Source organism: Pithys albifrons, chromosome 6 (assembly GCF_047495875.1).
Source record: "Pithys albifrons albifrons isolate INPA30051 chromosome 6, PitAlb_v1, whole genome shotgun sequence".
Lineage (NCBI taxonomy): Eukaryota > Metazoa > Chordata > Aves > Passeriformes > Thamnophilidae > Pithys > Pithys albifrons.
In genome coordinates, this window is record NC_092463.1 from 10,595,633 (window position 1) to 10,615,281 (window position 19,649).

Genomic DNA, 19,649 nt, shown 5'->3' on the forward strand with positions numbered 1-19,649 from the left:
TTGTATGTTCATCAGGATGGCCAGCACTACCAAAATCTTTTCAAATCAGACAGTTCATTTTTCCTGGCCAAAGCAGTACACACTTCTACAATGTCTGTAGATGTAAAACAGAAAAGCTCACAAAAAGATTCTGTTACATAATTAGAAAGCTACTATGATGCATGTTTGTTGTAATGAAAAGATTTCATATTCTTATTGTGTAGGGAACTGAACAAATGTCTAACTTAGCTAAATGTCAGATCACAATTACTCTTTGTCTGCAAAGCAAGAATTTGCAGAGAGACCAGAGACTTACTACTATTTCATTCAGGCTCTTTGGTTTTGGTGTTTTATATTGCAATAAAAAAGTGAAATATATTTACATTTACAGTAAATCTGTTCTTATTTATTCTGACTCCAAGGGTTTTAAGATATGTTTAGGCTTTTGAATTCACATGGTCTAGGTTTACAGTCACAAACTCAGAAGCCTGCACACAGCTGTTGCTATACAAGTTGCAAAGCCACCTACGGTTCTTGTCAAGCCTTCAATTAAAGGCAGAGCACCCGTACTTGTGCCTCGGGGTGGTCAGCTGAGCACAGCACGTCAACACCAAACTTGGTGAAGATTTATCAGCCTGCCTCCTCCCAGCTGCTGGGGGAAGTGGGGTTACAGAAAACAGGCCTCCAAGCTGTTTGGTTAGGAAGAAACCTCTTGCTTGAAACAGTCAATATTCAGAGGGGAAGCACAAAAAATAATGTTACTAGACTTACTGCACTACTGGAAGCTTCTCAGGTATGACAAGTGAGGAGACAGTGGAACTGCTGGTATTCCATATAACTTGAGACCATCCAGTGGGTTTAAGTATTTCTGTTTGGTTTTTCCCCTTTTATACCTATTGTTCTGGATACTTTTATGTATCCCTCCCAAATAAATACACCTACAAATAAATTAGAAGCAAACTCACCAAGCATCTGTCCCTATGGATCCTAACAAGTGGGAGAAGGATCCCCTCTGCTCTTTCCTGTACACACCATCAGGCAGGCCAGATCTGACTTGCAGGCTGGATTTGTGTGATTAAGCAGATATTAAGAGAAGACTGGAAAGCTACAATTAGCAGAAGGTTTGAAGGCAAAAATGAAACTGCAGTTCCAGACTGCAAGAGGCTTTCTAAAATAGAAACATTTGGGAAGTTTCAATTGCTACAGTGTGTTTAGACCAGCAGAAAAAGTAGAAAACCACCACTGAGAAGGGCATGCTCATCTGTCCTAGGAGCAGAGACGCTGTCATCTTCAACAGACCAGATGCTTCTGAGTTCTCCACGCTGTGGGCTGCCCTCTGTACCCCCGGGATTACCAGCTAGGCAACACCCTTTCTGTCACAATCACCAAACAGATATAAATCTAGATTTCAGCATTCACAGTTCAGATTCTTTGAGAGCCCTCTTGTTCTTTAGACACCAAGAGGCTTTTAGAACTTAAAGGACTTGAATATGCATTGCTTTGTCTTGCCATGCCAAGGATTCCTTAGTGAATGAAGAAAAGACATGTACTCCCTCCCTCTCCTCTGGTGCTGGCTCGCTGGGGCACCCTGCTCTGTCTGTGGATCACAAAGGAGTGGACTAGACCAGAGGGCAACAAAAACTTCTGAACGGAAACTTTTTTGTACAAATTGCATTTGTGTTTTTTCAGACTCTCCTTTTAGGAAAGCTACCGTTCCTAAATTTGGTTAATGAGATCTGTGTGTCATCATAAATTGATATAGTAATTATGAGAGATTAATCCTGTTCACATTGGGAAGCTGTGTGAGCTTTTTGATCTGAAGAGCTGTCTAAAAATGTGTTTATTCATGTATAATGCATCTGACAAGTGCTACAGTTGAGGAGAAGGGAATAATGAGACTGCATGAAGGACTTAAGCTTTTTTTTCTACCTTCAATTTTACAGGGAGTGAGTTAGTTTGAAGCCTTTAATGGAGAGGTTAAATGTCCCAAATCCATACGCTGGAACAAACCCACAGAGTCCTGGCAGTCATTGTAACCAGCAACACGGTCGAGAGGATATGAAAACTGAAGTACGATTTAGACTGGAATGATAGAAAAGAGAGCTTGAGGGAAGGGGGAAATAAAAGAGAAGAGTTTCATCCACATAGCACTGTACATTTTGACAGCATCTAATTGGTGATTGAGGGACACACCATTGCATCTCTGCCAGCGCCTTGAAAGTTGCTCCTCCTGCAAGAACAGTTCCCGGAACGTTCCTGTGCCACTCCAACAAACAATACTGCTGCTGGTTTTTCTGAGCAAGAACTAAACACCCTCTACCAGTCCTACTTTGCTAATGGCTGCACTAGGTTTCAAGTACAGAAAATGTCAGTGCTACCCAACTGACAAGAACTCCAGTGCGTGCTTACGACACAGAAAACATACCCAAGTAATGTGCTCTTACTTCTGTAGGTTACAGTGTGTGCCACATGTGCTGTGGTTTTTGCATCATCCCAGTATTATTCAGAAGATGCAAAACAACAGGTAGTACAGCACCACTAAGTTTTGGGGAAAAGGGCCAGTCATCTTAGAAATTATGCTGTGATGTAAAGAATACAACACAGCACTTTTACCTCTGGGTTTTGGGACTTTGCTGTATTGACATAATTTTGGGAGATTATGTTACAAAGATCCCAAGGAAGCAAAAATCACATAGGCATTATCCTTGTGTAGGGGCGAGGCAGGAGTCACTGAGCAGCATCACCGTGGCATTTACTCTGTGCTAGTAGAACACTAAAAATATTGGCTCTGTAAAAGGGGACAGAATGTCCTTTAAGTGCGTGTGCTCGTGGGCGATTTGATGTAGCTTCCCTGACAAGTGAAATTAGAGGATTTGGCTGCTGAAATTAAAGGATGTTTCTTGATTCAGAAAAGAGAATTTTCTCCAAACCACTTGCCAGCTCATTAACAGGAGCTTGATGTGATTTTCTGCAAATGTGACCTTAACCTCTGCATTTGTAGGTGCATCATCCAAAAGGAATTTATTCCTGCTCATTATTATGGGCTGGCAAAAGCATGCTACAAGGAAATTTAAAAATCAGTTGGCTCCAAATTGTGGAACAAAACCTAGAAACTTCCTTAAGTATCCTTTCATCTCAAACTACTTCTTACAAACTATATTAAAAAGACAGTATCTTTGGCTGGCATTCCACAGTGTGGATTTTGATGCAGGAATCCTTCCGCTTGACTCTACATGTGAGAGAATCGCTCGTACTTCATGCCAGGCCGTGTGTGCACCTGACCTACCAAGCCCTGACAGACACGAGCCAGGGTGATGCACTCACACAAGATACAACTGGGTCTGGCTCAGCAAACAGCCAGTGCTTGGGAAACAGATGAAGCCGTTTTGTGGGTTAGGATCCTAGTGGGGCAGCTTTGCACTAGACCAGATGGCCTCTCAATGTTGAGAGGATATATTGCAATTTAAAGTTAGTTTGTCGATCTTTAACCTCCCCTTGAGTTAATTCCCCTTCAAATCAAAGCAGGTGCTACACTAGCAAAGACAGGTGCTGACATTTTAGCAAGCATTTATTGCTTCATCCGTTTATTCCCAAACAATATCCTGGGGACATGAGAAGTGGTGATACCAACCAGCATATCAGTTGCATGGGTGGAGGATGACAGCATGTTAGACTGTCACGCTGCTCTTCCTGCCCCAACACATTCCATGTGTGTCCCTGAGGTCACCTGAGCCCAAGCAACATCAGCCTTGATGTCACTGCCCCCTTCTCAGGTGTGATTCAGCCTGGTGTTCTTCCTAACCAGACACCACAGCCAGGTAGCCAGGGTTTTCAGCTGCTCCTCAAAGCCACACCTAGGTGGTTTAATAATGGGACCAAGAATAATCTCTGGAGCTCAAGAAAAGTAGCCAGTGAGCCTTTCTACATGGACAAGGTATTCCCTGAAAGCCCAGGGGAGGAAGGAGGCAAGCCCAAATGAAAATTGAAACTAGGCAAACCAGGTAATGCCTTACCTGCACCACAGGCAACTGGGAGGATGAGATATTATTTATGCTCTTATACAGCACCTATAATAACCAAACCTGGCAGGTGAGGACAACAATCAGTGGCTATGCTAAGGGGGGGGAAAATGCAAACTAGCCCTGTTCACTGTGTACAAACAAAACAAATATAGGACTTTGGAAATTAAAAACAGTTATACCACAGAGTACTGCTGAAGGGCTTCTGTGATGGCAAGAAATGCAGAGGCCCAAACAGGGAGATGTTCAAAGGGAACTTTATGTACAGACAGCACCCTGTTTCCCAACTCAGGTGGTATCTCAAGGATCACAGTTTGAAAACTCATAATTTAGGGGCTTTATGATACTCAAGGGGGAACAGAAAGTCTGAATTTAAGAGTAAAATCTTTAAAGAGAGGCAATAAAAGAGGGGTGGTTTTAATAATTTTGTGACTCAGACACCACCAAGGACCAACTTAAAATGCAAGAGGCCAATCCAACCTAATATGCGGCTGTATTATTCCATCCTCTTACCTGAAAATTTAAAATCTGTATGAAAATTATTGTACCAGTATGTTTCTCCCTCATCTTCCACAGCCTGGGAAGAAATAGACAGTATTTATGAGGGTAGAGTAGGTGGGTGCAGAATTATATTCAAAGCACTACAGCATTCAGCTGTGAGATGACTGTGAGTCAAAAGTTTCAGGGCATTTAAGAACTATAGAATATTGAGGATATTTTTGTTACCTCACAATTTTCTCTTTTTTTTTCCTTTTTTTTTTTAATTTAGCCTGAAGGGGTTAACAGCAGCTTTGAAAAACCATCAAGGTCAGAAATTAGGAACAGCAGCAATGATTACAGAAAAGCATTAATCAGCAGATGCTGGAAGAGAAAACACAGTGCAGGTCTAGAAATGAAAGCAAGTTCTGCAGTGCAGCAGTGCCTGAAAGGTATTACAAGCAGCATTTCTCCTGGAAGTGTGACTAGAGTGAAATCAGCACAAAAGGATGCAGCTGAGATGCAAACCTGAGCACCGGCAGAGTGCATCACCACAGAACAAGGATCTTTTGGTCGCAAACCTACTGTGCTATTTTTTTATTCAGCTTTTCAGAGGTTGGCACTGCTTGAAATGGGTAGCCAAGCTGCTATAAGTAGTGTATTTACAGTGTACTGCAAGGCATAGTGAGTGATAAATGTACTCTGCAAAGAGGATCATTAACACAGCCTACCAGGGAGCTGCACCTATTCAGGGCCTTGAGCTGAAGTAGGAGAGAAAACGCTGATTTCATAAGGTTTTGTTAAGGTTAAGAACTCTCTCTTACATACTGTCTCAGCTGAACTCTATCATGAGTATTGCAGTTTTAGAGAGTAGCTAATGCTATGTATTGAATTTGCTTAGCTCTGATTTAATTCAAAATACCTGCTAAATTACCACTATCTAGCAGTACAGCTGTGATATTTGCATGGCACATCACAACAAAACCCACAGTGTGGATGGTTCAAATGTGACTGTCCAGAACTGAGAGAGAGAAAGACAGAGAGAGAGACAGAGAGAGACAGAGGGCGTGGACAAACAAGAGCGACAGGACTCATTTTCTCTGGTGATGCTTTATCACTACACTAACCCTCAGAACGGCGTTGAATAACAGCAGTATGTGCACAGGCTGTTCTTACTGCAGAAGAGCCTTAACTATCTGAAAACAAAACAAAGGAGCACTATAAAATTATCTGCCTGTGGGTAGGGAAAGGGAAGCAGTTACAGATAACCTTCTGTTATATTTTAGGTTTTAGAGCAGTAAAAAAACCCATAACAGAACTGCCTGCATGATTTGGAATAAAACAGAAAAGTGTGTAAGTTTGTACATATTACTACTGCAATCAATTATATTTTATGCGAAAAACAAAAGCAGCTTTTGTTTATATGCAAAATAAAAAAAATGCCCCCAGTCAGTCAGGTACTGTGGAGCCCAAAACGTGAGCCTTAGACCAGCACCAGATCTCAGACATGCGTGGCTGTTTGTAGCAAAAATTGCAGCAAGGATCAGCAACTTCGCCTTTTGAGTGGCTCATAAAGTGCATTATGCCACTTCACAAACACAAAATGTGGGATTTTGAAGCATTATTTATATTGCCTTAGCAGATGTAACCTTGTAGCATAGCACAGAAAAGTACAGCCAGATGTTATGGCCAGTTTCAGACTATAATACCTTTTCTAGGATTTCAAAGGCTGTAGTAATACAAGGATTCAAAACTTGGAACTGTTCAAGCAGCCCTGCTTAGTATTCTAAACATGCACCACTTAAATAATTCAAATTGGACTGCGCAATGCAGCGCCTTCTAAGCTGGGAAGTCAGCTGAGTGTTGTGCTCACTAGATTAGATAATTTCAGCATGGGTAGGGCATTGTACAGTGCAGTGATTTTTTTTTCTTCAGGACGTACTGGAAAACAGCTACAAACAGCTGTAACCACTGCAGGTACAGAGTGGTAACAAGTCTTACTCTATTAACTTTTTAAAGAAAGTGTGTGTTATGTTGGGATCAGAAAGCTTTCTAGAAAATTTTCAGTAGTAACTGAGGTAGCCTATAACAGTGGGGCTGGTCCTGACTCAAGGTACTGCACGTTCAGTGGCCTTTAAGATAAAGCTTAAATCCGGTGATTTCAAGAAGTCTTAGTAATTCACTTGAAGTTAGGCCCATATTTTAACAAAGAACTGGGCCTTAGTACACAATCAAGTTTTACTAAACTCACATCCTAGCATGGGCACTGCTCAGCATTCCATGTTCTCTTGATTAGAAAAGTCACTTTTGTAGATGGAAGTGATTTTGCACAAGTTAGTTCAGATCCACACTAATATAATATTAATTAGAGGAAAACTTATTCCAGGATAAAAGAATTATTTATTCACTGACGCTTATTTTTCAATAGGGAAAAAATTTATAATAGTGATGAAATCTGTGCAAAACCTCCACAGCAGTGCTCACTTGCTGACACAATCCCAGAATAAATGGCCTAAGCTAGAACAGCCTTTACGTTCCAGTCCCACTGCATCCAATGGCAAACTTCTCACTAGCTCGAACCACAAAGATTTAGGGCAGAAACTGGCAAGCACATTTCAGTGTAACCACATTTTTTTAACATTACCAATGGGGTGCTTTGTTAAATAGGTACAAATCTGCAATGATTGATGTGAACTGAGGCTGAACACCTTTTATACAAACACCTTTCCACTGAATTGCCCAAGAAATTTGCTTTCAGAATTTATTGTTACTTCTGCTTCCCACACTCCTCAGATCTAGCAAAATGCACTTGACAAAGGTTCAAAGGGTTTTTTATAAACTGCCCATGCTAATTGTGGCAGCTCGCATAGGCCTGTAGGAAAAATTGTTCTTCTCCTTTCCAATCTTCCACTGTAAATTGAAGAAGCCTTTTGAAGGTTTTTCAGCCTTAGAAATGCCTAGAGAGTTTGACATTTGAGAACAGTGATGACACAATGGAAGGGAGCAGATCTAGCTTTTGGCTCAAAGGCAGAGATGTGTGTGCACTGTGCTTCCTGAACAGAAAGAGATAAATGCAGTTACCTTCAGCTTTTAATGCTGCCTTTGCATGTCCTATGGCTTCCCATGGAGATGGAATATCTAGGAACACTGCATCTGCAATGTTTGAGACTCCAAACCCATTTTTGCAGACATCCTGGTTGGTCACAGTGACCAGGTGCTCCACCCCGTGCTCCCGAAACTCCTCCCGCGCCTTCTCAGCCCGCTGTTGGTGGAACTCCACTGTGTACAGGTGTCCTGTGGGAGCCACTGTCCGGATGAGAGCGTGGGAGAGGGATCCACTGCCTGTACCTAGAAAAGACAAACAACTCATGAAATGCCTTTTGTCAGTGCCAAACACCAGAACAAAAGTTTTGTCCATTAGTCCTCCTGCTTGGAACACTTACTTAAAAACCAAATTAACAGAAACCACTGATTGAGATACTGAAAGAGAACAGTCCTTCCTTCATGAGGGGAGAGGGACTAAGTGACCTAGGAAACAGTCTTTAGGGCCCTCAAAGCATGCACTAAAAATATGGCAAACTCAGGACCTGTCCTAACCCCCTGGAGCAAAAAACTAATGCCAAGAGTCAGCTACAGCTCTAAGAACAGCCACAAGAGAAAATGAAGTAAATGCAATGGGAAAAGTTCAGAGAAGATAACTAAAGGTTTGGGTTTTTTTCAAAGTGCCAGGCTCTTCTAGGGTGAAAAGAGATTAAGGCAAATTTTAATGGATTTTCAAAATCTTACACTTCATTAAACAAAGAAAAGATGTTGGCAAGGGTCCGTGCTTGAAAAGCCTAATATCCATGCAAACAAATGGCCTTCAGAATACAGAGTTTGCTTTGTACAGATCTCTTAAGAGACATCCTCAAATCCCACTGAAATTATCCCAAACTAAGGCCTCTTGGCTCCTTGCAGACACACTGACCAAACACCTGTTTTCACAGGTCACTCAAGCACATACACACCTACACAATCTTAACTTAGTCTAAACAAGATCCATCACAAACATGAAACTGCAGGTAACTGGAATTACCACAAGTAGGGACTACAAGTTGCAGATTCTTCCTGGGTTTAGTTTGCTAATTTAGGAAACTTATTTTAAATGATCCATTGGCGTATTAAATAGATGAATGACTAATAATGAACATTTTCTCTGAAGTAAACATCCATATACAAATTCCCATTGCAAATTACTCACTCGAGTGGCATTTACAGAGCAACCCCCCAAATTCAAAAACCCACAACCAACCCAATTCAAAAATCCACAGCAAATTATCTGTGTTTATTGAGTCATAATTCTGTGCCTGGAACACATTTCTCCTGTAGAAAGATCTATTTGTAGCTATCTTCAATGACTGTTCAGGCTAAATTTCGGCCTGAAGCAAGTTTTTTCAACTAGCACAAATCTTAAAAAACTTATAAAGGACGGAATCTGACGTAGAGCAGCTCAGAAAGGAAATTAATTAGGGGGCACAGGGGCTTAATTGCAGCAATACTTTCCATAATCATACAGGAAGCACAAGTTCACTGACAGATCCAAGGTTCTTGCCCTCTAGTCACACAAGGGGAGAAACACTGTCAGGGCACTGTATTTAATCCGACAGCTCTGAAAAGGGAGACATTCAGACTGTAAACAGAGCTCAGGGCCCAAGTTTGCCACCGGATCAACCAACTCCACTGCAGAATTGGCTCTGCTCCTCTGCTTCCCTCTGAGAGGGCTCTGACCCCGACAGGCAGACTGGCACCCCCCCCTCCCCGCCACCCCAGCTTTAGCAGGGCAGATTAGAGGGAGAGAAAGGACCTACAGATTTTAGCACTGCCTTCAGAGAGGTCCAGGGGAAGAAACTGTGACATGTGCATTTAACAAAGTGAAAATCCAGTCATTCGTGCCAGTATTAAAATAAAGCAGACGAAAATCAAAACACACATGTGCTCACATCAAAAACTATCTGGTCAGGGCACTCGTAGGCTCTAAATATCACCATAAACTTTTCCCTGGTCAAAAGGAGTAAGGAGTAATGGTAGTACAGTAGCCATGTGGTTGTGAAAACTCACTGACATATGTCCATAGTGAAGAAACAGCATTCCATTGATTTTTTTTAATGACAAAGGTAGGGAAGTCTTGTTCACCGAGCACTAAAGACTGAAATTCTACCTTCACATTTAATGCCATAAGGGAGGATTATACAACTGAGAACTATTGTAAAATGAGGGAATTTGATTATTTTACCTCTCAAATGGGTAATGCTGTGCACTTTCTGCAACTCTCTCTGCTAATCTAGAGAAGCGAACAGAAGGCCTGTCAGCACAGCTGGGCTGTAAGCAGAAAAAAGAGGCAGCTTGTGCATGTATCCAGTTTCCTTGTTCATATTCTTTTACATTTTTAATCACTTTCCTTTTAAATATGCTCTTAAAACCACCACAGAAGATATGATTTGTCTCCTTCACAGGAAAACCCATTAAGATTTTTTGGCTTCTTTTCTGATACTCTTTTCTTATTCAAAACCACTCCAAGCCAAATGCATAACTAAACCCAGGACTGGCTGGAAATCACCATTTGCAGGCGTATTACAGCAGAGCTTTTGTTAAAAAAGCTTGCCAGGAATTATTTATTGTTGACTGGCTACTGCAAAACATGAGAACAATACGTATGTATCACATTATAACATATCAAATTCTATCACATTAACAACATTAATGAGAATTTTTCCGAAGATGCTGCCTGCCTTCTTTGTGACACCACCAAAACTGCAAGAAACAAAACAACAAGATGGTTATGAATCAACCATCACTGTCAAATCTCTTAGAATCATAGAATCAAAGAATCGATTGGGTTGGAAAAGACCTCCGAGATCATCAAGTCCAACCCTTGGTCCAACTCTAGTCCATTTACCAGATCATGGCACTCAGTGCCACGTCAAATCTCAGCTTAAAAACCTCCAGGGATGGGGAATCCACCACCTCTCTGGGCAGCCCATTCCAATGCCTGATTACTCTCTCTGGAAAGAATTTTTTTCTGATCTCCAACTTAAATTTCCCCTGGCAGAGTTTGAGCCCGTGCCCCGTTGTCCTATTGCTGAGTGCCTGGGAGAAGAGACCAACCCCCACCTGACTAGAACTTCCCTTCTTCTTGAAGACATGACAGATTCTGAGTCCAGACCTGTGCAATTATTATGACCCTCAACTGTCATGTGCCTGATAGTTCTGCACAGTTCATGTAATACATTAATAATATGAGTCTGGCATGAGTCCATACTCACCACAAACCCTAGGGCCCAATCAGTACTGTCCACAGAAGGCAGCAGTTCAACCCTATGTTTCTGTGATGTTGTAGAAGGGGAAAGGGATGTTTATATTCACCGTCTTCACTGCAAACCTGCAACATTCAACATTTCTGTCCTTCCATCACCTTCTCAATTATTTTCAATTTCAATTTGTCCTCATTTCAAAATCACTACTGAAAAAAGTAGTCTTCAACAAAACATGATTCAAAGAGTTGTAGACACCAGTTTTCACTAAGTTCTAGCCAGGTACCAGTTTCCTTGAGAAACGAAAGGTTTCCTTAATCCTTAGCATGACAAAGAATCAGCCAGGACAGCAGCAAAATGCAAGGAGTACCTACTGAAGACATGTACTGGAATGCTACCCAACCACAAGTATCATAGCTGAATTGCCTGTATATAAAACACTGAATGCTCAAAATTTACTATTTTACATCAGAAGAGGCAAGATAAGAACTGGAAGAACTTCAATAGATTTTCATTCTCATACAGGTGTAGTGAAATGCCCACGTTCCTCATGTGACCTAGCAAGCAGAAGGTAAGACAGCTAGAACAAATACAGTTTATAACTTTTCCACCAGGATGCTCCCCTTCTGACCACCTGCATTATAAATACCCTCAGAAACTGTTTGCTCTCCACCACAGGACAATGCCCATTTAACTACCACACATTAATCATGAGTGGACTCTACAGAAGAGAGGTAAAAAAAATGACAGTTCAAACTGTACCAAAGACATTCTTAACAGCTGCTGCTTTAGAGCTCGCTTAGGTGAGCACTTGTGTCATTGCTAATTTTCACCTGGAAAACATGATGCTCTTTTACATTGACTACCCTGTGACCTCAAACATCTTAGTCAAAAAGCAGACATCTGCATTGCAGGCATTAATGAGACACTGCAGGGTCCCCAGTATGCCACACTCCAAGCTCAAAATCTAAGGAGGTGGCACTTTGCAGGGGATCAGTGTGTAAACTTGGAGTGTGGTTCATCTCAGCCCAAAGGCAGGAATTAAGATCCTCTGTTAAACCCACACGGGTTAGGAGGCTAATGGCCCTGCATACTGATGTGGTATCCTTCCCTTCTTGGGCTCAAGCACGTCCTTCTCCGATACACTGAAGCTCAGGGGAGCGTTTCTGCACTCTCCCAAGTGAAGGAAAACACAACAGTTTTAGAAGGAGTTCAATCTTAACAAGTGGATACCTAGATGACACACTAGCTCAGCACCAACTGATACTTCCTTCTGATTTGCAGACAGTAAAGTACTGACTAGGTGAGCAGCTCAATTGTTGCCCTGACCTCCAACACATCTGTATTGTGTTCGGTTCTGGGCCCCTCAGTTCAGCAAAGATATTGAGGTGCTGGAGCAGGGCCAGAGAAGAGCAACAAGGCTGATGAAGGTACTGGAGCACAAGCACTATGGGGAGAGGCTGAGGGAGCTGGGGTGTTCAGCCTGGAGAAGAGGAGGCTCAGAGGTGACCTCAGCACTGTCTAGAACTCCCTGAAGGGAAGTTCTAGCCAGGTGGGGGTTGGTCTCTTCTCCCAGGCACTCAGCAATAGGACAAGGGGGCACGGGCTCAAGCTCTGCCAGGGGAAATTTAAGTTGGAGATCAGAAAAAAAATCTTTCCAGAGAGAGTAATCGGGCATTGGAATGGGCTGCCCAGAGAGGGGGTGGATTCCCCATCCCTGGAGGTTTTTAAACTGAGATTGGCTGTGGCACTGAGTGCCATGATCTGGTAAAGGGACTGGAGTTGGACCAAGGGTTGGACTTGATGATCTTGGAGGTCTTTTCCAACCCAACTGATTCTATGATTCTATGTTCTTCTCACTCTTCACTTATTCAAGTGACAAGTTTTCCACAGAGAAGCCTCCACACACCACACCCACCAGGACACAATGTCCATGTTTCTCACCTCAAAGTTGCAATGGACAACAAGTGACCTGTTCAAAAATAACAAGTGTTATTTCAGCATAGAAGGAAATCCGAGTATCACCACAGCATCTAGCACAGTGCTTGACTGATATGGAATACAGAGTACATTTTTACACTGTTTTCTGTTAAGTCTGGTTTTCTTATTGCAAAGAGATATTCATCTAATCTTCTGGAATCCCACCCATGCCATAAACATTAGTGACCTGATTCTGTGTTACACTATATTGCCTGTTTTGCAGGCTATAGCTTGGCTTGTCTTCCCTAGAAATTTCTCATCAGGGGAGCTTCTTTTTTAAAAAAAAGAACTACAAATTATGAATTAGGATCTATTGATGTTCACAGCTATGCATAAGCAAAAGCATTTTGGAATAAAGCTGAATAAGCTCTTAAGTGCATACATAGGTTCGTATTGCTTGGAAACAGGAAAAGTATATTTATTTAAAACTGGGTCCCTACAATATCTACCGACATCTTAATAGAACTAAAGTTTTTGATACAAAATTTGGCTACCTAAGATATTCCAAAATGAGTAAACACAACTAAACAATGACAGTGTTGCTGTGTTTGTCTCCTAGCTACGCCACTTAGACCCAGCAAATAGTAAGATGGGTCATGAGTCAGCCATGAGAACGGAAGGAGCCTCAAAATCAAGGGAAAATAAATCTTTAGACAGAGCTAAAAACTCCACAGTTAAAATCTGTCAAGAAACACTGAACAGAGGAAGGCTGCTCACTGTACATGACAAGTTTATGTAACCGAAGAATCATTAATGACTTCTAATGAATATATAAAGAGATATTAAACAACTGATGGAAATTAACCAAAAGACCTTACTGTGAAGATAGTCAAGGACACAAATTATGGTGCCAGTGGTGAGACACAGCAAGAGCAGGGACAGAGAAGAGGAGGAAGAGAGGAAGGGGGAGGATTTCAGGGAGATGAACTGGTGGCTGAAAGAGAAAACAGGAAATCAAAAAGTTCACTTTACAGTCAAGAAGTTCCCTTTACAGAAGATTAGCTTGCTCTCCTGCCTACCTGTTGTGGAGCCCATGCTGAAGCAGGAAATTTAGGCAGCAGGCTGGACGTCAGAGGGGGCCACTGACCAGACTGAGAAGTTGAGGGAAGGATAGTAGGGAAGTTTTCAAGGCTGGCACTGCCTACAAAAGGATGCGAAGAATTAATATTTTCTTAGAGATTCAAGAGTCTGAGTTCATTAGGGAAGGATCTTCTACAGAATGGACATAAAATGTTTAAGTTCAGAGGTGCATGAGGAGTGAACTTGGTGGTCAGGTGAAATTACAAGATGAAAGGAGGCCCAGAAAGTCTGGAAACAAATGCTTTAGGGTATGAACAGCACTCCTCATCAGCTGCATGACGGCCACAAGTCTGAATACATCCCACTCATGTGGTCACTTTTGGTTCATAGAATCATCATAGAATGGTTTGGGTTGAAAGACATCTTAAAGATTCTCTAGTTCCAACACACCTGGCATGGGTAGGGACACCTCTCACTAGACCACGAAAAGACAGCTCAAAATCCCATCCAACCAGGCCTTCAACACTCTCAGGGATGTGGCACCCACAGCTTCTCTGGACAACCTGCTTCAATGCCTCACCACCCTCACAATAAAGAGTTTCTTCCTAGTATCTAATCTAAAACTGCCCTCTTTCAGTTTAAAGCCATTATTCAATGTTGCATCACTCCACGCCCTTCTAAAATTCCCTCTCCATCTCTCTTGTAGCCCCTTTAGGTACTGAAAGGTGCTGTAAGGTCTCCCTGGAGCCTTCTCCAGGCCAAATAACCCCAGTCCTCTAAGCCTGCCTTCATAGGAGAGGTGCTCCAGCCCTCTGAGCATCTTCATGGCCACCTCTGGACTTGCTCCAACAGGCCCATGTCTTTCTTGCTGTCCTTCTGTTGATGACCCCAGAACTGGACCAGTTCAGTGCTTTGGCATGGCAAGAAAATACCATGCTCTGTGACATTTGTACTGACGAGGCCTTTCTAATTCTTCAAGAGGTGCTATACAAGGATCAGGTTTTCTAATTCTTCTATCACTCTAACCTGAACAGCTGCTAAGAGGTAGATAAGGGAGATATTATAAAACACAGCCATAATTAGTGTGAGCACATTCCAGAATAAAGTTAATACTTCCAAACTTTGGTCTATACTTTACACTAAAGACAGAGCTGCAAATAAATCACACATACTTATGACACAAAAATTGTAAAGACATGAGCAGTATTTGTCAAAAAGTCCATAAGCACTTCAGAAGAGTCAGAAGCAGACAGATGACTTCCTGTGACTCCACATTAAACTATTAATGATTTATTAAGTGTCCATTAATCATTAAGTCCTCACTAATTTTTTATGAGTGTACTCGTAACAAAATCTATACCCAGGCTGTGAGTTTGAAAATTTCATAACTGTTTTTGAGAAGCTCTAGTATAAGGCAGGGTAGCAGCTCCCATCACCCCTTCACTGAGAAACTAGGAGAACCCAGAACACTGTTCTCAGCCTTGAGAAATCCAGCCCATGAGCTCAGAAACCCATTGCTGTGTGGCAATGAAGAGGGTTTAGCAATTTTTAATTTGGGATTTAGCTGAAGGAAAACAAAAAAATCCAATTACCATTTTTGCTCATGTGAGTCTGATTTTGCTGATTGTTGAAGGCTCACTGGGGTGGTGCTTAAAGTACTTTTGACTGAATTACATTTTGTCTAGATACTATGCTCCATCAAAGCCAAAATATTTCTGAGATTTATCAGATTAAATGAGGTTTCATAGTGCTGTACCACATTCCCTGTAATTCTGAGGGTTAGGACACACATTTGTTTAGGTCTCACCAGAGAGACAGGACAGTAAAAAAGCCTCAATCTGTGGAGACTAGAAAAACATACTTCTGTTTGGAAAAAATATCTGAAAAGTTTCATATTGGTTCCAATGTAGCTCAAAAATAAATGCAAACCCCTCAAAATCTGTTGTCAAATGGAGTTCTTATACTACAGGCAGCCTTGTCTGGGAAGTTGACATCAAGATTACTTTTGGAGAATGGGACGACAAACACACACAAAAAAAAGAATCAGCTTATTCCTTTATCTAGACAGTTGCTGCACATGCAATGAACACAAATTGGATCAGAGTTATCTGATAAGAATTAACCCTTCACACTATTGGGCCACTCACAGCAGGTGTTTAAGCAGCTGTCTTGAGTATCCCCTAATTTTGGATACATCAGGATGTTAAATCTGCATCCAAGTGGGGAATTCCTCAGACCAGGGACCAATATTTTCACAAGATCTTAGCTCCAGCATTAGTGCTAACATTTTTAAAATCTTAGCATACCTTTATAAATTAGAAATTAGCAGAAGACAGAAAAAGGATCATATTCCTACACCTCCGTCATGAAGCATCAGGCAGATGCAGAGTTCCCTTACTGAGTATGCCCAGATCATTTTAATTATGCATGTACTGCTGACAAGCTTGTGCTTTATGTGTTTATTAAAGATGATTAAAAATAGCAAAAACTGTATTAGTGTGTTTGTATCTTTTATGGCAAATCATGACTGATCAATTTAAACTGTATAATTCAAGTGATATGAAGTTAATTCTGGGTATCCTACTCCATTTTTATAATCACACATTAAAGATCATTTATACTCCTATTCACAGCATTACAACACGACACAGAGGGTATTTCATCTTACTTTTTTAATCATTACTTCACATAGCTGTGGAGACTAATCCATAGTTCTGCTTTGCTCACACTGAGTAAATGCAGGACACACTTCCCAGTCCAGTCAGAAAGGAGTCCAGCCTCTTTACAGAGCCTGCTTTGCCAGTACACACACCAACTGTGTGTAACTTCCAATAATAAAGAACAGACCTCCATGCTAATTAATGCCCAAAACACATCTATAACCAGCATCAGCAGAAAGCAGACTCAAGTGTCATTGCTAGACCAGATTTCCTGTCTTGTTTCTACTCATTGCCATTGGGCTGGCTCTGTCTAGCACACATGAGGTTAATCTAGAACTAATGATTTTGCATCACTGAATAGTGTCTAATTTAGGATGGCACCAAATTAAATTACATCACCACATGGAAGCTCCAGTTGTCAATGCCTGTAAAATTTGTAATTCAAAGCAAATCTGCAGTAAAATCTCCTGCTTCAAGGTTAACCAGACAGGTTTGATGTAGTGCTTTTTTTCTTTGTGAATAGTGAACCTTTCAAGCATTGTAAGCAAACCACAGCAGTGAAACCATTCATTTTCCCTGGAAACTGAATTTGCAATACACTGACAGCACAAGCATTAAAACAAACCTGGGGGCAGCTTCCCATTAGCAAAAAGAATTTTTGTGGCTATGACTTCTGACTTGAAACATTTTTGGAAATCATCAAGTGTTTCCATTTCTTAGCTGTTTAGATAAACAAGTGATTAAACATTTTCATTCTCTTTAGGCACCTTTGACATTACTGAAAACATTTTAAGTGCTGCTCTGTACACTTGACTATTCCAAGCGAGAATGACATGGAGAAATTCAAATTCCCCCCTTCCCTCACATAATGTTTTGTGGGTTTCTTTCCCATCCTGCCTAAACAAAGCTGTTTGATGAAGCTACTCCCCATGACAAACCAAAGAACGTCTGATTGTTTACAAACGAAATTACAAACTCACAGGACCCAACCACTGTCACAGTATCAGAGGCTTCTGCAAATGACTTTGCCTGTTTCAAGTGCTGCTGTGCATGAACCAGCCCAATATACTGTCTGGTTCTTAAGGAGTACAACTGGATGCAGAGGTGAGTGGTCATTATGCCTGAAAAGCCACTCAAAATCATGCCTGAGAAGGAACAGGAAATGTTGAATGCAAGAAAGTACCAGTGAATCCTGACATGCTGATCCCTTCCCATATCTGTGCTTGAGAGGTAAGTGGATGTAACTGACTCATAGAAACACTCAAAGGAAACAGACAGAAAAAACAAAAATTAGCTCAGTTCACATTTTTCCAAACTACAGAAATGCAATCAAATCAAGCAACCCTCACACTGCCTGCACTAATAAAGTGGAAGACATTATTACAAACTCTATGCAACCAGGAAAATAGCTATTTATGTAAAACTTCACTTATTTCCAAATTAAGCAAAATCATGAAAGCTGTAATAAATTAAACCAAGTTTAGAAACAAAACTGAGCCCTGTGATGAACACATCACCCGTTGTATTGTATCAGTGAATTTGCATGTAGTTGTGGTGCTACAAATAGATCCCACATGGGAAGAGAAAAATTAAATACATGGACTTACATGGTATCACATCATATAAACACTGCCAATTTATCTCTCTTATTAGTTCAACACCCTATCATCAGAATATCTTTCACTGGGTTATGTCAACTACATGCTCTAAACTGGAAATTCAAAGCCCGAATTTTGATTCACATCATATATTTTAAAACATTTTTACAAGTACTTAACAGCAGTTTAGAAAAGGGAAATGAAAACATCTACATATTTGTTCTAAGAAGATTAATCACACACATGCTCAGAGATACCCATACATGAGGGCAGCTTACTGAGGCAGCATCACTTGTTGAAGAAACAGCAGCTGAAAACATGCACATGAAATAGCATTATTCAACATGTAGGCTGGGAAAATTGTACCACAGTGTAAAAAAGCACAACTTTTGATAAAATATAAAGAAAAGCTTGTTTTCTCATTAGTGTTGGTGTTAGTTCTTAATCAAGGATTTCAACATAGTAATCATTACCTGATTCACATACTATGGAGCCTGGCTTCAGTTCTAACATCATGGTGATTATGGAGATGTCAGTGGAATACAGAATCTGTGTCCTGTGAGGGAGATTCATGGTCCACAGCTCTGGAGTTGGGTGGAGAATGAACACCCATCCTCCTTTACTGCAGGTCACTTTGGAGCCGTACTTCTTGCCTATGAGGTCTGTGGAATGCCTGATGACCCCATACTTAGTCTGTGTTACAGTGCCATGCTGGACTTTCACAGGAAACATGGATTCGTGGCCCAAGAACACAATGGCTGTGTCACCATCCCTTATTGTGTCTCCATATTCAACAAAACTCATTGTGACAGTCCTGTAGTTGGCTGATGATTGTCACCTAGAGAAGAATGAGTATGTCAGGAGAGTTTCACAGGATCAGGATGGAGCTGAATGTAAAGACGTAAATCCAAGTAATTCTATTTTCCCCAATATAGAACAAAACCACACTGTGCAAATAAGAGGTTAGCAAAGGAGCTCCAGGAGGTTCAGAGACCTGCCCCCGCTGCTGCACTCTTGATCCAATTAAAATCAATGGAAAATCCCACAGATTTGAATATAACCAGTATTTTTCGTGGTTTATTGTGCATTTTAAAGTAAAAAATGGGAAATACATTGTAATTGCTCAAGCTGCTCCACAATGCTACTGAGAAACTTGCAGGGTAGTACCAATTTCAGTAGTCTGTTCAATTCCAGTTCACGAGCACTCAGAGCATGTTATTATTAACTTTTATTCCCATTTTCTTGCTTATTTTTTGGTGATATACAACATAAACACATACTGCTACTTGCCTGGACATAAATAGACCACTAACAAAACCTTAAAGTTTTCCAAATGATGGTTTAGAGATTGGATAAAGGCAGTATCTGCACTAATTTATGGATAAATCTCACTAACTACATGGAAAAAAAAGAACATTGCGGCCTTTAATTTGCCATTAGGGGTGCAAAGTAATTAGGAAGTGATCTGGGCTGCAGCTGAATGTAAATAACTATTTGCAAGCTAATGCAAACAGTTTTTACACTTCAGCCCCATGGTCTCAGAGCTGTTTAGAGAACTACAATTAACTTTTGTTGGCTTTGAGTAGACAATGTAGAAATCAGAAGGCAGCTTACAATGAAACCTGG

At 41.1% G+C, this 19,649-nt stretch overlaps 1 protein-coding gene across 3 annotated transcripts in view; it reads right to left on the reverse strand.

The window, feature by feature from the left end:
• Positions 1 to 19,649, reverse strand: part of TRMT61A (tRNA methyltransferase 61A) — a 44,654-nt gene that overhangs the window by 22,970 nt on the left and 2,035 nt on the right. For all 3 annotated transcript variants that reach the window (XR_011698153.1, XR_011698154.1, XM_071559383.1), the window contains exons 2-3: positions 18,497 to 18,861; positions 7,557 to 7,823 (exon numbers count right to left, since the gene is read on the reverse strand). Coding sequence is in view for 1 of the 3 variants with exons in the window: in XM_071559383.1 (XP_071415484.1) it covers positions 7,557 to 7,823; positions 18,497 to 18,827 (598 nt within the window). In the remaining 2 variants the exon portion in view is untranslated. The remainder of the gene's footprint in view (positions 1 to 7,556; positions 7,824 to 18,496; positions 18,862 to 19,649) is intronic.